The sequence below is a fragment of the Oncorhynchus tshawytscha genome, linkage group LG09 (genome assembly GCF_018296145.1).
Source record: "Oncorhynchus tshawytscha isolate Ot180627B linkage group LG09, Otsh_v2.0, whole genome shotgun sequence".
Classification (NCBI taxonomy): domain Eukaryota; kingdom Metazoa; phylum Chordata; class Actinopteri; order Salmoniformes; family Salmonidae; genus Oncorhynchus; species Oncorhynchus tshawytscha.
In genome coordinates this window covers 55,761,456-55,778,753 of record NC_056437.1, presented here as the reverse complement: position 1 = coordinate 55,778,753, position 17,298 = coordinate 55,761,456, and the positions used below count along the sequence as shown (strand labels likewise).

At 44.1% G+C, this 17,298-nt stretch overlaps 1 protein-coding gene across 5 annotated transcripts in view; it reads right to left on the bottom strand.

Annotated features, from left to right (window-relative positions):
• LOC112258302 (actin-binding LIM protein 3-like) overlaps positions 1-17,298 on the bottom strand; it is a 135,002-nt gene that overhangs the window by 2,480 nt on the left and 115,224 nt on the right. For 3 of the 5 annotated variants that reach the window (XM_042327086.1, XM_042327088.1, XM_042327089.1), the window contains 8 exons: positions 15,090-15,224; positions 6,073-6,137; positions 5,314-5,467; positions 1,473-1,505; positions 724-782; positions 489-549; positions 370-377; positions 2-82 (listed from right to left, as the gene is read on the bottom strand). In XM_042327086.1, coding sequence (XP_042183020.1) covers positions 2-82; positions 370-377; positions 489-549; positions 724-782; positions 1,473-1,505; positions 5,314-5,467; positions 6,073-6,137; positions 15,090-15,224 — 596 coding nt within the window. The remainder of the gene's footprint in view (position 1; positions 83-369; positions 378-488; positions 550-723; positions 783-1,472; positions 1,506-5,313; positions 5,468-6,072; positions 6,138-15,089; positions 15,225-17,298) is intronic. The other 2 variants (XM_042327087.1, XM_042327090.1) reach the window with 1 other exon arrangement.

The following is a 17,298-nucleotide window of genomic DNA, read 5'->3' as shown; positions in this document are numbered from 1 at the left end:
CCTCTAGTCTGGCTCTGTCCACGTCATTGGGGGGCTGGTTGCGCCCCCTTACGGTGACTACCAACACGTCATATGGGTAGATCTGAGGGAGGAGTGGCGTACTGTGGTTATGAGCCAAACGTTCAACGTGTTTAGATTTTCACACCAGACGCAGACTAAGCAATGCCGCCCATCCTATTGCCAACGCCTCTGAAGTACAGATGAATGACTTCCTCTCAGGGCCATAGCAGCAGATCAGTAGGACGACACTCTCACTGTTCCTTTCTTATTGGGCTCAATTTCCTCTTTTCTGTTCTAGAGTTCTCTACTGTCAGCTTATCTTTGGTTAAGTGGCGGTCAGTTTGTTACGGAATTTGCATAACATCTTACCTTGTATTCTGTAGAAAAAGAGAGAAAAAGAACTGATCAGCACATTTATACATATTCTCATTGGTTATGTATTTTGTACTCAAGTGATGGCATTGAAAGGCAAACACATTTTTGCTAACCTCTGATTCCCCAGTTCACTACATTGCTGCTGTCGTACTGGAAATAATCCGCACTCTGGGGCTGAAAGAGACAGACAACAAGTACAATTATTACCCAAAGCCCACATCAGGCCATAGCCACAAGTTATTGGTCTTGAGCTGATTTGGATCCACAGGGCCCATGTTCAACCCCCACACCCTGTGACAACCCCCCACACCCCTCATTCGTCATACCCCCCACCCTCAGGGAACTCACCCTGTGCAGTCCGTTCCTGCCGTACCCAGGCAACGAGGATGACTTGGCGATGAAGGAATCTGGAAGTGAGCAAACACAAGCATCCCTGCCGTTCAGCCTGTGAGCTACAACACACCCACACACTGGGCCCCAGCAGAACACTGCACACATCATTGGAAACACTCAGTGACGGGTGGGGCAATTAGCATTTCTAACAGAGAACACATGCAGATGTGTATAAGAGACAGCAGGGGGCGCTAAGAGCAAACACAACGGCGAATCCCTGTCTTTCTCTCTGTCTTTTTCATTTACGGGCAATGACATTACAAAGAAATGTCAAAGCCTGTATCAAAAGCCATTATGCAGCAGAATATGTACTGTATCTTACATTTTTAATTCATTCATATTTTCAACCTCTACTATGCAACATGCATGATTTGTAATCCTTGTGTAAACAACTATGAGCACAATTGATTTCATTAAAATGGCATTTGTTGTCATTGTGATGATCATTGTAATATACACGAATCAATCAATATCAGATGAGTGACATGGCTAAAGAGCTCATCTTGCATACACTGATATAACTGTACTGTGCCCTTGTGATGACCCTCAGCGCTGTACAGACAGACAGACAGACAGACAGACAGACAGACAGACAGACAGACAGACAGACAGACAGACAGACAGACAGACAGACAGACAGACAGACAGACAGACAGACAGACAGACAGACAAGGCACAGTAGGACACTGAGTCATATCACTCACCACTGCCTGCATTGTAGTGGGATCTGGTGGGAGCTGCAGAGAGAGCAATATATAGGTGGAGACAGATGGAGACAGAGAAAGAAAGAGAAAGACAGAGAGAGAGTGAGAGAAAGAGAGAGCGGGGGGAGAGAGGGAGGGGGGTTGACGTGGTTAGATACAGCCTCTGCTTGTAGAGGTGCATGGTTAAGTGTTCTCATCTGGTCTCATAAAGATCCTATACCGGTTTCTAAACAGAATCTTAAAAGACCCTCCTGATACAATCAGTCTTGAATCCAGGGTCATGACAATGATGAAAGATACCAAACACATAGCAACTGCGGTTCTCAAGTTTGAGAAAAACAATGTTCTAGGAGCTATAGTATGACACAGCTTCTCGTGGATTACAGTGGGGATGGAGAGATGGAAGAGGTCTGCACGAACAATGCCAGACAACAATGCCACTGCTTGTCCTAGTAGGACTTAACACATATAACAAGGACTATAACAAGAACACAAGAGATATACAACAAGGAGGACTTAAATAAAAGTGGGTTCAGTGAGATGAATAACCATTTCATCTTCCAACAATATGTGTACTAACGTGTGTCCCCCAAATGGCACCCTATTCCTTATTTACAGTACCAGTAAACATTTTAGAACACCTACTCATTCTAGGGTTTATCTTTATTTTGATTATTTTCTACATTGCAGAATAGTAGTGAAGACATCAAAACTATTAAATAACACTTATCCTCTGCAGCAGAGGTAACTGTGGGTCTTCCATTCCTGTGGCGGTCCTCTAGAGAGCCAGTTTCATCATAGCGCTTGATGGTTTTTGAGACGGCACTTGAAGAAACTTCTTCAAGTTCAAGTTCTTGAACTTTTCCATATTGACTGACCTTCATGTCTAAAAGAAATTATGGACTGTTGTTTCTCTTTGCTTATTTGAGCTGTTCTTACCATAATATGGACTTGTTTTTTTTTACCAAATAGGACTATCTTCTGTATACTATCTTCTGTATTGGCTCAAACACATTAAGAAGGAAAGAAATTCCACAAATTCCACTTTTAAGAAGGCACACCTGTTAATTGAAATGCATTCCAGGTGACTACCTCGTGAAGTTGGTTGAGAGAATGCCAAGAGTGTACAAAGCTGTCATCAAGGCAAAAGGTGGCTACTTTGAAGAATCTCAAATATAAAATATATTTTGATTTGTTTATCACTTTTTGGTTACTACATGATTTCATGTGTTATTTCATAGTTTTGATGTCTTCACTATAAATCTACAATGTAGAAAATAGTTTAAAAAATAAAGAAAAACCCTTGAATGAGTAGGTGTTCTAAAATGTTTGACCGGTAGTGTAGTGCATTACTTTTAACCATGGGCCCTGGTCAAAAGTACTGCACAATACAGGGAAAAGGGTGCCATTTGGGACGCAACCCAACAGTCAGGTTAAACACCCAAATCAATGTCTCCTTTAGAAAGCTTTCATGTGCATCACATTAGTCAGTGTGGCTGGCTGGTGCTGTTGCTGGTTGTGTTCTCACTTTCCCCAAAGAGAATGACAACATCCTTTAAACGTGGAGGCAGCTTTAATGACTCATCAATAAAACAGGAAGAGGGACATAAGCCTTCAACTGGAGTGGGGCGGTGGGGGAAGTCATATGTATGTACGCCCTGCAGTACACAACAAAACGCACATTCTCCCTCTCTCTCCTTCTCGCTCTCTCACTCTCGTTTCCACACCCTAACATGTAAATATACACTTCATGTGATGAGTAAGGAGGAGATAAGAGAGAGGAGGCTCGATTTAAGTGTGCACATCCTTCATCAGAGCAGCCAGAAACGCATGGTTACCTATGACACAGTCTCAGTGTAACGGATGTGAAACGGCTAGCTAGTTAGCGGTGGTGCGCGCTAAATAGCGTTTCAATCGGTGACGTCACTTGCTCTGAGACCTTGAAGTAGTGGTTCCCCTTGCTCTGCAAGGGCCGTGGCTTTTGTGGAGCGATGGGTAACGATGCTTCGTGGGTGACTGTTGTTGATGTGTGCAGAGGGTCCCAGGTTCGTGCCCGGTGAGGCCAATGGTGATTGTAAAACAGCTACAGAATTGTTTTGATGGTAGAAAACTTAAGATGGCTCAACAACATTGTAGTGATTCCAAAATAATGACTTAAATGACTGAGTGAAAAGAAGAATATAAATACACAGAATAAAAATATTACAAAACATGCATCTTGTATGCAACAAGGCACTAAATTAATACTGCAAAAAAAACACAACAAAGGAATACACCTTTTGGCCTAAAAGCAAAGCTTTATGTTTGGGGCAAATCACTGAGTAAAGTGCCTCCTTATTTTCAAGTATGGTGGTTGCTGCGTCATGGTATGGGTATGCTTGTCATCGGCAACTACTGTGGAGTTTTTCAGGATAAAAAGGAAATGGGATGGAGCTAAGCACAGGCAAAATCCTAGAGGAAAACCTGGTTCAGTCAGCTTTCCGCCAGACACTGGGAGACAAATGCACCTTTCAGCAGGACAATAACCTAAAACACAAGGCCAAATCTACACTGGAGTTGCTTACCAAGAAGACAGTGAATGTTACAGTTTTGACTTAAGTATGCTTGAAAATCTATGGTAAGACTTGAAAATTGCTGTCTAGACATGATCCCTAACATCTTCACAGAGCTTGAAGAATTTAGAAAAGAATAATGGGAAAATATTGCACAATCCAGGTGTGAAAAGCTCTTTAAGACTTATCCAAGAAGACTTGGTAATGTAATCAGTGCCAAAGGTCTTTCTAACATGCATTGACTTAGGGAGCTGAGTACTTATGCAATGACTATATTAGTTATTTATTTTCTATTAATCTTCTTTTTTGTTGTTGCTGAACTTTGACAGTACAGAATACTTTGTGTAGATTGTTTAAAAAAAGGACAATTACATCAATTTGAATCCCATTTTGTAACACAATAAAATATGAAGAAATCCAAGGGGTCTGAATACTTTTGCAAGGCACCACACAGAATGTTCAATTACCTCTGTGTGTATCAAGGTGGGTATGGTTATGTGCTGCAACTTGAAGCTGGGGACTTTGTCTATCCCTGACTAATTCATTAACAGCAGGAGAGGACACAGCAACACCTCTCTCTCTCTCTCTCTCGCTCTCTCTCTCTCTCTCTGTCTGTCTGTTTGTACAGAGACAGATGCATTAATTCCCAAAGCCACAGGGATGGAAGATCTGACCACATATAAGGTATGGCAACCTGAGGGGGATCTCAATCACAACAACATAGCGCACTTGAATTAATACACAATCTTGACGTACAGGCATAACTTCCAGGTGGTACATAACATGGTGTCCATTCCAAATAATAACCTATTCCCTATGTAGTGCACTACTATGGTCAAAAGCAGTGTACTATAGAGGGAATAGGGGGCCATTTGGGAGGCATATATTATATTTTTGGACCGCTGAGTCACTATGGAGCGGCTCCTCTCATAACAGCATTTGTCAGTCAGTCATTCCGTCAGAAGCTGGGATTTAACTGACTCATCTCCCATCTCTCTCTGGCTCAGACCCCTGGCACTCTGCCCTCCTCTCACCTCCACACTGCTGCCGAGGAGCTAGCTAAGGACGGACAGGCACACCTTCCCCATAGCTATTCATATAGCACCAGGATCCGGATGAGCAATGCACATGAGAGAACAGAGAAAACAACTGGCTTGTCAAATACTGCGGACACTGAGATTCACAATCTACCCTCAATGCTATGTCAGTGTGGATAAAAGGACGACAGTGATGTTTATGGACTACGTCTTTATCAGAGCTGTAATATAAGTGGATAATGGTGTTCTTACATCCGTTGACAGTGTTGTTGTAGCCCACGTTGTGCAGGGCCTCTTTGCTGCCGCTACGGGAGTTTCGGGCACTGCCCCATGGGTCATTGTCATAGGAACCCGACCTAGCTTTCATCTCCTCCTTCAGAATCATACGGCCTATACCACCTTGGAGCTAGGGGGGGAGGGAGAGAGAGGGAGGGGAGAGAGAGAGAGAGAGAGAGGAGAGAGAGAGGAGAGAGAGAGAGAGAGAGAGAGAGAGAGAGAGAGAGAGAGAGAGAGAGAGAGAGAGAGAGAGAGAGAGAGAGAGAGAGAGAGAGAGAGAGAGAGAGAGAGAGAGAGAGAGAGAGAGAGAGAGAGAGAGAGAGAGAGAGAGAGAGAGAGAGAGAGAGAGAGAGAGAGAGAGAGAGAGAGAGAGATGAAAGGAAAAGGAGAGAGGTGAATCAGACAAAGAAAGAGAGGAATATGGCCTGACCAGTGCAATATGAATAATGTCTGGGGCTGAAGCCCTGTTTAGCCCTGTTGACAACATTCATTAAATATTTACAGCCTTGTTTTTTACCACACAACAAACAAGCAATGTTGAGTAATGCTAGTCTCAGAGATATTTACTGAATCTTTCTGCATTTTAAATCTTTTAAAGAAATAAAACATTCTGAGAAATAAATAATATGAAATCAAATGTATATTTCTACGATTTCCTTTTTATTGGTCCACTCTTTTTCAGTCACAAATACAAATGAACAATATTTTGAATAGCATTTATTGTGTCATACTGACCCTGTTAAGACTTTGATTCCATCCATCCTCCTCTCCACCCGAGGAAAACCTCCGAGCACGAGTAGCTGAGATGAGAGAGAAAGAAAGAGAGCGAGATCAAGGACAGAGAGAGAAATCAACATTTCTAGCTAGGTTTCCATCCAATTGGCGACAGACTTTCATGTGAATATAAAAAAAATCTGCATAAAAACTATATACACATTTTCCCACCAGAGATATGTTTCCATCAAACTGCAAATAAAAGGCTGTACGTGATGACATAATGCACAGAAAAATAACTTTTGCGATTAAATTCCCATGTACCAAATAAAAAATACAAGTTAAATGGGTTTCCATCACATTTTTAACTCTACTGATGGTTTTGTCACAAAAAATGTTTACAAATAAGTTTTCATCTATATATTTTGTAGCTGTCTATTTACCACCACAAACCGATGCTGGCACAAAGATGGCACTCAACGAGCTGTAAAAGGCCATAAGCAAACAAGAAAATGCTCACCCAGATGCGGCGCTCCTGGTGGCCGTTGACCTTAATGCAGGAAAACTGAAATCAGTTTTACCTCATTTCTACCAACATGTCACCTGTGCAACTAGAAACGAAAAAACTCTAGATCACCTTTACTCCACATACAAAGACGCATACAAAGCTCTCCCTCACCCTCCATTTGGCAAATCTAACCATAACTATATTCTCCTGATTCCTGCTTACAAGTAAAAACTCAAACAGGAATTCCTGCAAGTGGTCAAATGAAGTGTACATATCCCAACCAGAAGCCATGGATTACAGGCAACATCCGCAATGAGCTAAAAGCTAGAGCTGACGCTTTCAATGAGTGGGACACTAATCCGGACATTTATAATAAATCCCGCTATGTCCTCCGACGAACCATCGAACAGGCAAAGCGTCAATACAGGACCAATATCGAAACCTACTACTCTGGCTCTGATGCACTCTGGCTCTGATGCTTGGAGGGTGTGGCAGGGCTTGCAAATTATCATGGATTACAAAGGGAAACCCAGCCGCGAGCTGTCGAGTGACACAAGCCTACCAGATGAGCTAAATACCCTCTATGCGTGCTTCGAGGCTGTTCTGGATGACTGTGTGATTTCACTCTCCATAGCCAATGTGAGCAAGACCTTCAAACAGGTTAACGTTCACGAGGCCAGACGGATTACCAGGACAGGTACTCAGAGCATGTACTGACCAACTGGCAAGTGTCTTTCTTCACTGACATTTTCAACCTGTCCCTGACCAAGTCTGTAATACCTACTAACATGTTTCAAGCAGACCACCACGCGGTGCCAAAAAACACCAAGGTAACCTGTCTAAATGACTATCGCCCTGTAGCACTCAAATCTATAGTCATGAAATGATTGAATGGCTGGTCATGGCTCACATCAACACCATCATCCCAGGCACCCTAGACCCACTCCAATTCATATACTGCCCCAACAGATGACGCAATATTGCACTCCACACTGCCCTTTCCCACTTGGACAAAAGGAACACCCTTGCGTGGCCGTGGATGACTCCAACACCATCATTAAGTTTGCAGACCACACAACGGTGGAAGGCCGGATCACCAACGACGATGAGACAGCCTACAGGGACAAGGTCAGAGACCTGGCAGTGTGGTGCCAGGACAGCAGCCTCTCCCTCAACATCAGCACGGCAAAGGAGCTGATCGTGGACTACAGGAAACGTAGGGCCGAGCACGCACCCTTCAAGTTCCTCTGTGTCCACATCACTAAGGAACTATCACGGTCCACACACATCAACACAGTCGTGAAGAGGGCACGACAACGCCTCTTCCACATAAGGAGGCTGAAAAGATTTGTCATGGGCCCTCAGATCCTTACAAAGTTCTACAGCTGCACCATTGAGAACATCTTGACATGCTTCATCACTGCTTGGTATTGCAACTGTTTGGCATCCGACCGCAAGGCACTACAGAGGATAGAGAACCAACAGGACCCTGAAAAGCTTCTACCCCCAATAGTTAACCAATAGCTACCCGGAATCTCTGCATTGACCTTTTTGGATCTCTTTTGACTCATCAAATACACTGCTGTTAATCACCAATTGGCAACCCATCCCTTATGGGATTAAATAACACATAAACAAACATTACAATAATTCACAGTGGTAATTAAATTATAATTCTTCTTCTGGTGTTCTCTGCATTGCACATTGGATAAAGAGTGAAAAAATGTAAGGTAAAAACCAATACATATTAGTAAATAAGGTTATCAAAACAATAATTATATCCCTAGAGCAGTAAAATAATATACATACATACATACATGCACATTGTATATATACACATACACAACATATACAGGTAAATAAATACAGAAAAAAAGACACAGAAGTCATTTCAACCCAGTCTGGCACAAAGAGAAGATTTATGTCACGGCCGTCCTCCTCTTCATCTGAAGAGGAGAGGCGAAACGGATCAGAGGACCAATATGCGGCGTGGTAAGTGTCCATGGTAAATCTTTAATAAAGAAAGTACTGACACTGCATACAAAACAATAAACAAATGACAACCGTGAAGCTACAACATAGACAATCACCCACCAACAAACAGTGCAACCCAGGCTACCTAAGTATGATTCTCAATCAGAGACAACTAATGACACCTGCCTCTGATTGAGAACCATACTAGGCCGAAAACATAGAAATGCCCCAAAACATAGAAAAACAAACATAGACTGCCCACCCAACTCACGCCCTGACCATACTAAATAAATACAAAACAAAGGAAATAAAGGTCAGAACGTGACAGTACCCCCAAAGGTGCGGACTCCGGCCGCAAAACCTTGACCTATAGGGGAGGGTCTGGGTGGGCGTCTGTCCGCGGTGGCGGCTCTGGCGCAGGACGCGGACCCCACTTCACCATTGTCTTAGTCCGCCTTATTGTCCGCCTCCGTGGCTTTCTCACCATGGCCACCCCTCTCAATGACCCCACTGGACAGAGGGGCAGAAGCTCTGGACAGAGGGGCAGAAGCTCTGGACAGAGGGGCAGAACCTCTGGACAGAGGGGCTCTGGCGCCTCTGGGCTGACGGGCTCTGGCGCCTCAGACTCTGGCAGCGGCGCCGGACAGGCGGGAGGCTCCGGCAGCGGCGCCGGACAGGCGGGAGGCTCCGGACAGGCGGGAGGCTCCGGCAGCGTCGCCGGACAGGCGGGAGGCTCCGGCAGCGGCGCCGGACAGGCGGGAGGCTCCGGACAGGCGGGAGGCTCCGGCAGCAGCGCCGGACAGGCGGGAGGCTCCGGCAGCGGCAGCGGCGCCGGACAGGCGGGAGGCTCCGGCAGCAGCGCCGGACAGGCGGGAGGCTCCGGACAGGCGGGAGGCTCCGGCAGCGGCAGCGGCGCCGGACAGGCGGGAGGCTCCGGCAGCGGCAGCGGCGCCGGACAGGCGGGAGGCTCCGGCAGCAGCGCCGGACAGGCGGGAGGCTCCGGACAGGCGGGAGACTCCGGCAGCAGCGCCGGACAGGCGGGAGACTCCGGCAGCAGCGCCGGACAGGCGGGAGACTCCGGCAGCGGCGCCGGACAGACAGGACCACCTGCAGGGAGGAGACAGAGAGACAGCCTGGTGCGTGGGGCTGCCACAGGAACCACCAGGCTGGGGAGACCCTCAGGAGGCTTGGTGTTAGGAGGCACCTGAAGGACCGGGCTGTGGGGGAGCACTGGAGCTCTGGTGCGCAACCTTGGCACCACTTCCCCAGGCTGGACAACTACTCTAGCCCGGACCCTCCAGAGTGCAGGCACAGGTTGAACCGGGCTGTGGGTAAGCACGGGAGATCTAGTGCTTACTACACGCACCTCTCCCTTAGGCTCCACTCCCACATTTGCCCGGCACGAGCGGAGTGCAGGCAGAGGACGCACTGCACCCTCCCAGCGCCCCGGAGACACAGCACGCAGAGCCGGCGCAGGATAACCTGGACCAAACCTGCGTACCGGCGACCAGACCCGCTGAGCAGGCACCATACGCCCTGGCTCAAGGCCCACACTCGCATGGCACTTTCGGGGGGCTGCCCTATAGCGCACCGGGCTATGGGCACGCACTGGCGACACCGTGCGCTTAACCGCATAACACGGTGCCTGACCAGTAATGCGCTGCTTATCATAAGCACGAGGAGTGAGCTCAGGTCTGCTACCTGGCTTAGTACCACACCTCGTCTGCCCCCCCAAAAACATTTTTGGGGCTGCCTCTCGTACCTGTCGCACTGCCGTGCTGGCTTCGCCAACCTCATCCTCCTGTAACCCTCCTTGCACTGCTCCATTGAATCCCAGGCGGGTTCCGGCACTCTCCCTGGGTCGACCGCCCACCTGTCTATCTCCTCCCAAGTTGTGTAGTCCTGTGATGCTGGCAGCTGTTGTTGCTGCTGCTGCTGCTGTCGTCGCTGCTGTTTACCACGCCGCTTGGTCCGAGTTGGGTGGGTGATTCTGTCACGGCCGTCCTCCTCTTCATCTGAAGAGGAGAGGCGAAACGGATCAGAGGACCAATATGCGGCGTGGTAAGTGTCCATGGTAAATCTTTAATAAAGAAAGTACTGACACTGCATACAAAACAATAAACAAATGACAACCGTGAAGCTACAACATAGACAATCACCCACCAACAAACAGTGCAACCCAGGCTACCTAAGTATGATTCTCAATCAGAGACAACTAATGACACCTGCCTCTGATTGAGAACCATACTAGGCCGAAACATAGAAATGCCCCAAAACATAGAAAAACAAACATAGACTGCCCACCCAACTCACGCCCTGACCATACTAAATAAATACAAAACAAAGGAAATAAAGGTCAGAACGTGACAATTTATATGGGAGACAAGCCTATACAGAATCTATATACAGTTGAAGTCGGAAGTTTACATACACTTAGGTTTGAGTCATTAAAACTCGTTTTTCAACCACTCCACAAATGTCTTGTTAACAAACTATAGTTTTGGCAAGTCGGTTAGGACATCTACTTTGTGCATGACACAAGTAATTTTTCCCAAAATTGTTTACAGACAGATTATTTCACTTATAATTCACTGTATCACAATTCTAGTGGGTCAGAGGTTTACTCAAATTATGTCAATTTTCAGAAGCTTCTAAAGCCATGACATAATTTTCTGGAATTTTCCAAGCTGTTTGAAGGCACCTTTAAACAGCTTGGAAAATTCCAGAAAATTATGTCATGGCTTTAGAAGCTTCTTAAAATGGACATAATTTGAGTCAATTGGAGGTGTACCTGTGGATGTATTTCAAGACATACCTTCAAACTCAGTGCCTCTTTGCTTGACATCATGGGAAAATACAAAGAAATCAGCCAAGAACTCAGAAAAAAAGTTGTATTATTTTTCTATTTTTCTATTATTCTGACATTTCACATTTTGTTTTTAAATAAAGTGGTGATCCTAACTGACCTAAGACATGACATTTTCTACTAGGATTAAATTGTGAAAAACTGAGTTTAAATATATTTGGCTAAGGTGTATGTAAACTTCTGACTTCAACTGTACACACGTGCCAATTACCACATAAGAGCAAAATATTTTTACAATCTAATTATAGGTGGCCATTTTTCTTTTATTCCAGGCATTATCTAAATATTCCGCAAACGGAAATACACAATGGACAAAAAAAAAACATTTCAGTTTCTCTTCATTACTCAGCTACATAATGCCAGGGTATATCTGGTGTGCTTTCTAGAATAAGAGCAAGTGTATATAAAGGATGAAAGGGCAATAGAGGTTAAAATTAGTTTCATTATCTATTTCTTCGAGGTCACAATAGTTGCAAAGTCTTTCCACTTCCATTTTATCGCACATAGCGATCTCTTCTTTTTAGGTAGGTTAAACATAATATATCTCTCACACACAAATGCACCCTTAATCAAACAAAAGGTTGTCAATTTGGGTTCATTATTAATCTCCTCCACTCATTTTTTTTTTCATATTGCACCAACAATTGTTTTTTTAATCATATCTATGTCTCCCTTAATTTGGTTTTCATACAGATGTTCACAGTCAGACTGTTGAAAAAGGTCAGCCATTTCAGTTGCCCAGGCTCCCCCTATGGATAGATCCCTTATGGATACATTATTAGTTATTCTGGAAGTTGACACATCCAACAGTCTATTCCAAATTCTCACCCTACACACCTTCCCTCTCACCTCACAGGGTTCCCAGCCCATCACCACAGTTATTGCAAGTATAGTTGCAAACTTGTGGACACCTAAAAAGTAACGTACTGCTCTGTTAAGAACATGTTCGTTTTTAAAATACCTCTTAGCACCCCACACTCCTGCTGAATAGTCCAGAACAGGACACACGTATGTCTTGGAATACATAGCATAACCAATATCTTTGAGTGTTTTTGCTTTTCCTATAACTTCCCCAAGAGCTCTACTTGCTGAGTCGGCCAGGGCAGATGTTCCATATAGAAAGGTAATAAGTTCATCAATAAAAAGACCCAAATATTTATAATTGCTAGTAAACTCAAGAATGTCTTGTCTTGGAATATTCTAATCACGTGAGAGAGACTTCGTAATTTCTTCAAACAATCATCTTTATTCAATATCGATCCATTATTGCAATAATGAGACTAGTCAACCCAAGTCTTGACTAAATGATAATGAAAAAATATAGATCTTATATAGGACATAAAATGCTTAGTCAGGGCTGGTTCCACCCCTCTCATAAGCCATGTTGGTCCATTTCCTGGTTATCTGCACGGGATGTTGTTTTACCCACAACCCGGCTTAGTTTCCCAGATGCCAGGAAAATGAGACGATGAGGGATTGTTCTAAACTCTTCCAGGCTATCTCTATCCCGGGTCACAGACACCACATCTTGTGTATGGAATGCCAGCTTTAGATTTTCATCACCAAGTCATTGTCAGCTCAAGCTATCTCTAGCAAAACCCATTTCCTTGACCATACGCCCAGACTAACAGCAGGAAGCTAGAGTGGAAACCATCTCTTTACAGAAACACAGAATTAAACAGAACAGAAATGTCCTTCTATTTGTTAAGTAAATAATCGTTAACCTTTCTTTGCAACTATGCCTAGAAGGTCAGCATCCCGGAGTCACCTCTTCACTGTTGACATTGAGACTGGTGTCTTGCGGGTACTATTTAATGAAGCTGCCAATTGAGGACTTGTGAGGCGTCTGTTTCTCAAACTAGACACTCTAATGTACTTGAACAGTAGTGTACATATCTACCTTGACTCAATACGGGTACCCCGTGTATACAATACCTTCGGAAAGTATTCAGACCCCTTGACTTTTTCCACAATTTTTTATGTTACAGCCTTATTCTAAAATTGCTTTTAATACGCCATAATGACCCCATAATGACAAAGCAGTTACTATTTTTTTAATATATTTTTTTTTAAATAAAAAACTGAAATACCTTATTTACATAAGTATTGAGACCCTTTGCTATGTGACTAGAAATTGAGCTCAGGTGCATCCAGTTTCCATCGATCATTATTGAGATGTTTCTACAACTTAATTGGAGTCCAATGCCAGGAAACCTGGCACCATCCCTATGGCGAAGAATGATGGTGGCAGCATCATGCTGTGGGGATGTTTTTCAGTGGCAGGGACTGGGAGACTAGTCAGGATCGAGGCAAAGATGAAAGGAGCAAAGTATAGAGAGATCCTTGATGAAAACCTTCTCCAGAGTGCTCAGGACCTCAGACTGGGACAAAGGTTTGCCTTCCAACAGGACAGCGACCCTAAGCACACAGCCAAGACAACACAGAAGTGGCTTCGGGACAAGTTTCTGAATGTCCTTGAGTGGTCCAGCCAGAGCCCGGACTTGAACCCGATTGAACATCTATGGAGAGACCCGAACCAACCTGACAGAGCTTGAGAGGAATGGGAAAAACTCCCCAAATACAGGTGTGCCAAGCTTGTAACGTCATATCCAAGAAGACTCAAGGCTGTAATCGCTGCCAAAAGGTGCTTCAACAAAGTACTGGGTAAAAGGTCTGAATACTTATGTAAATGTGATATTTCAGATAAACCCGTTTTTGCTTTGTAATTATGGGGTATTGTGTGTAGATTGATGAGGGAAAAATTTAGATTTTAGAATAAGGCTGCAACGTAAATGTGGAAAGAGTCAAGGGGTCTGAATACTTTCCGAATGTACTGTATAGTCAAGTTATCGTTACTCATTGTGTATTTATGTTGTGTTATTACTCAAATGTTTTTACTATTTTGTATTTTTTTTTATCTCTCTGTATTGATGACAAGGGCCGTAAGTAAACATTTCTCTGTTAGTCTACACCCGCTGTTTATGAAGCATGTGACAAATTACATTTATATAGTGATTGTGCCCACTCTGGTCTTGACACGTGTGCTCTAGCCAACAGCTCACAGACATAGCCTACATGATGAGATTATTATGGACAAAAGAGATTATTTTTGCTTCTCCAACAGCAGCCAAGCATCAATCATCATGTCACCCTCAATATTTATTGGAAAGGAGCATCAAACTCATCACCGTGCACATTCACCACCCTGTGATGTTCATCATAATTTATTTCAGCTGTGGTATAATAAACTGCCAGCTTTCCTGAGTCGTAGTGGGGCGACCACACAACATGTCACCAGGTGATTCCAATTCTACTTCAATTGGAAGGTTATTATCTCAATATTTGATCAGAAAGGTTTTCCCACTGCCATTTTTTTGCAGTATTCATTTTACAGACAAAACAGATCCCACCTTGTCTAGCGTATTTTGTTTTGTCGACATTTGGAAAGTTTATTGACAAATTAGCTGTCTCCATCAGGCCTGTCGTGATTTTTTTTCTATCCGATGTACATTAAAAAAGTTGGATGGAAACCTGGTTACTGTAAGACATAGAGTTGAGAGTTGAAATGAAATCTATGACCAAGACATGCTCTCTTTAAATATCTAACAACTTGATCGATATACATCCAGTCAATTTCTCAATAACCCATTTAGCCAACAGTGAGTGCTCTTGGTCCTCCGGAAGCAGTACCTTTGGGAGAGGGGGTGTAGGGGTAGTAGTTAGACTGCTGGTGGTAGTGGTCAGGAGAATACGAGTCGGGAAACTGGGAGGTCTGGAGGATGTCCTCGCTGGTTTTACTCTTCGTGGCTGAGTAGTCAGAATCACCTGTAGGGAGAGAACACGATGAGGTGAAAGCACACACACACACACACACACACACACACACACACACACACACACACACACACACACACACACACACACACACACACACACACACACACACACACACACACACACACACACACACACACACACACACACACACACTCGATGACAGCCTGCCTGAGAGAGAACAGTATTCCTCTCCCAGTAATGACTGTGTCTAGCCTGTTTCTTTAGGTCTTGCAGTAATGCAGACCGAGTGAGGCAGTCAGAGATGTGGTGGGAAGGCAGGCAGTCTAGTTAGTCTCTAAGAGGAGTGACAAAAGACCACTCAGGTTAATGAGCTAATTAATACACATCAAGATGACTCTCAAGGCCATGGACGACAGAGGGAAAGACAGAGCGAGGGGGAGAGGGGGAGGTAAATAAGGATAGAGATGCCAATATTAACCACAAATAATACTGTATCTGAGGCACTGGTAAGTGTTCAGATAAAGATAGACTGCAGATGGATAGACTGGCCCAGGTACTTACAAAGAGGAGAGTTGACCAAGGACAGTAAAGCAGGATAAAGGGAGAGGGAGAGTGAAAAGAAGGAAGGTTATATTATCCACATAGATAAAAAAAATAAAGGACCAAACAGATCTTCTACACACATGAAGGTAAACCAATCAGCCAGTATTTAAACAGACAAGGAAACTTGTAAATCTCTCTAGCAAAGTTAACACTGTTACCCTCCATGTGGATTAAGCAAACATTTATGTGCATTACAGGCCACAGGTAAAACCACACACACAGACATAGTGTGACCCCCCTGTCATAAATTACTAGGTGGACCGTGGAAGGAACCCTGTCAAGTCCTGTAACTCAGCGCCTGATGTCAACTCATCGTACCTCTGTCCACCTCTCTGTTGATAGATGACCACTCTGCTCACAATGATTTCTATCCATTTCTAGACAGGTTCTGGTGGGACTCCAGCATGAGACGATTGCATTGCAAATCATAAGGTGGCAATAACTATTGGAGGACAGGAGCACTGAGTCAGTCAGAAAGCTGCGTGTGCTGATGGAATTCAGAATCAGCTCTCAACAGGTCGGACAATGAGCCCAGGCTGGATCACAAGGGGCTGTGGAAGTGGTAACCCTTAACCTAAGGCAGGTGTCTCATTCTCAACATATTATACTTGTGTTAGGTGTGTGTGTGTAGTGTGGTCTACACACTGTTGTGATCCATAGTGCTATTATGAGCCTGTGTGCATACGACAGCCTGCGTGTATCCCTATTGCTTGTACCCAGAGATGTGACATCCCCTTGAATGTATTATGAATGAACGAGATCATTTCTGCTCTGTTTCTCCTCCTCTCTCTGGCGTTTGAATGGGAAATGGGAACGCGTTCAAACCATGTTTCCTCTCAGTGAACACTGAGATTGTGCTGCTCAATATGATGTGGTTTTTCAGAGTAGCAGGAAGGACATTTTTTGGGGGGCCTCAATGCACAGTCTTTGTCTAATGTGAGTACCTGTTGAGAGGGGATCTTTACTAGCACAACAACTTGGGTCCAATGGTTTTATGCGCAAATAATTACTGTAGGCTATATTAATGCTGAAGCATATAATCCCAACGTCTCTGTGGTATGTTTGATGCTACTGTATCTTAACAGAGAAACACCATGAGTCTGTAATGTACACAACCATACAGGAGAGTGAACAGTACAGAGAGACACTGACACATATATATACTGTATATACTCTTACGGTGAGCAATGCAGCCTAATGACGTGCACAACTACTTAACCATGAAATAGGGAAACTGAGTATCTCTGAAGTCTAGAGGTAAAATGACCGTGCATCACATACTGCAGCACAAGAAACAGAAATGATATTCACAGTCACACCGCAAATGAAAAAAGTACGTAAAAAAAAAAAAGCTGCCATTACTGGGCCATTAAAATACAATTTCGTTCAAAATATTAGCAAAAAGGAAGGAATATTGATGCTTCTTTCTTGCCAACAGCAGTGTGACATAATGTACTAGCATTAGCATAATGTATTGAGATCATGCAAGACAAGTCTC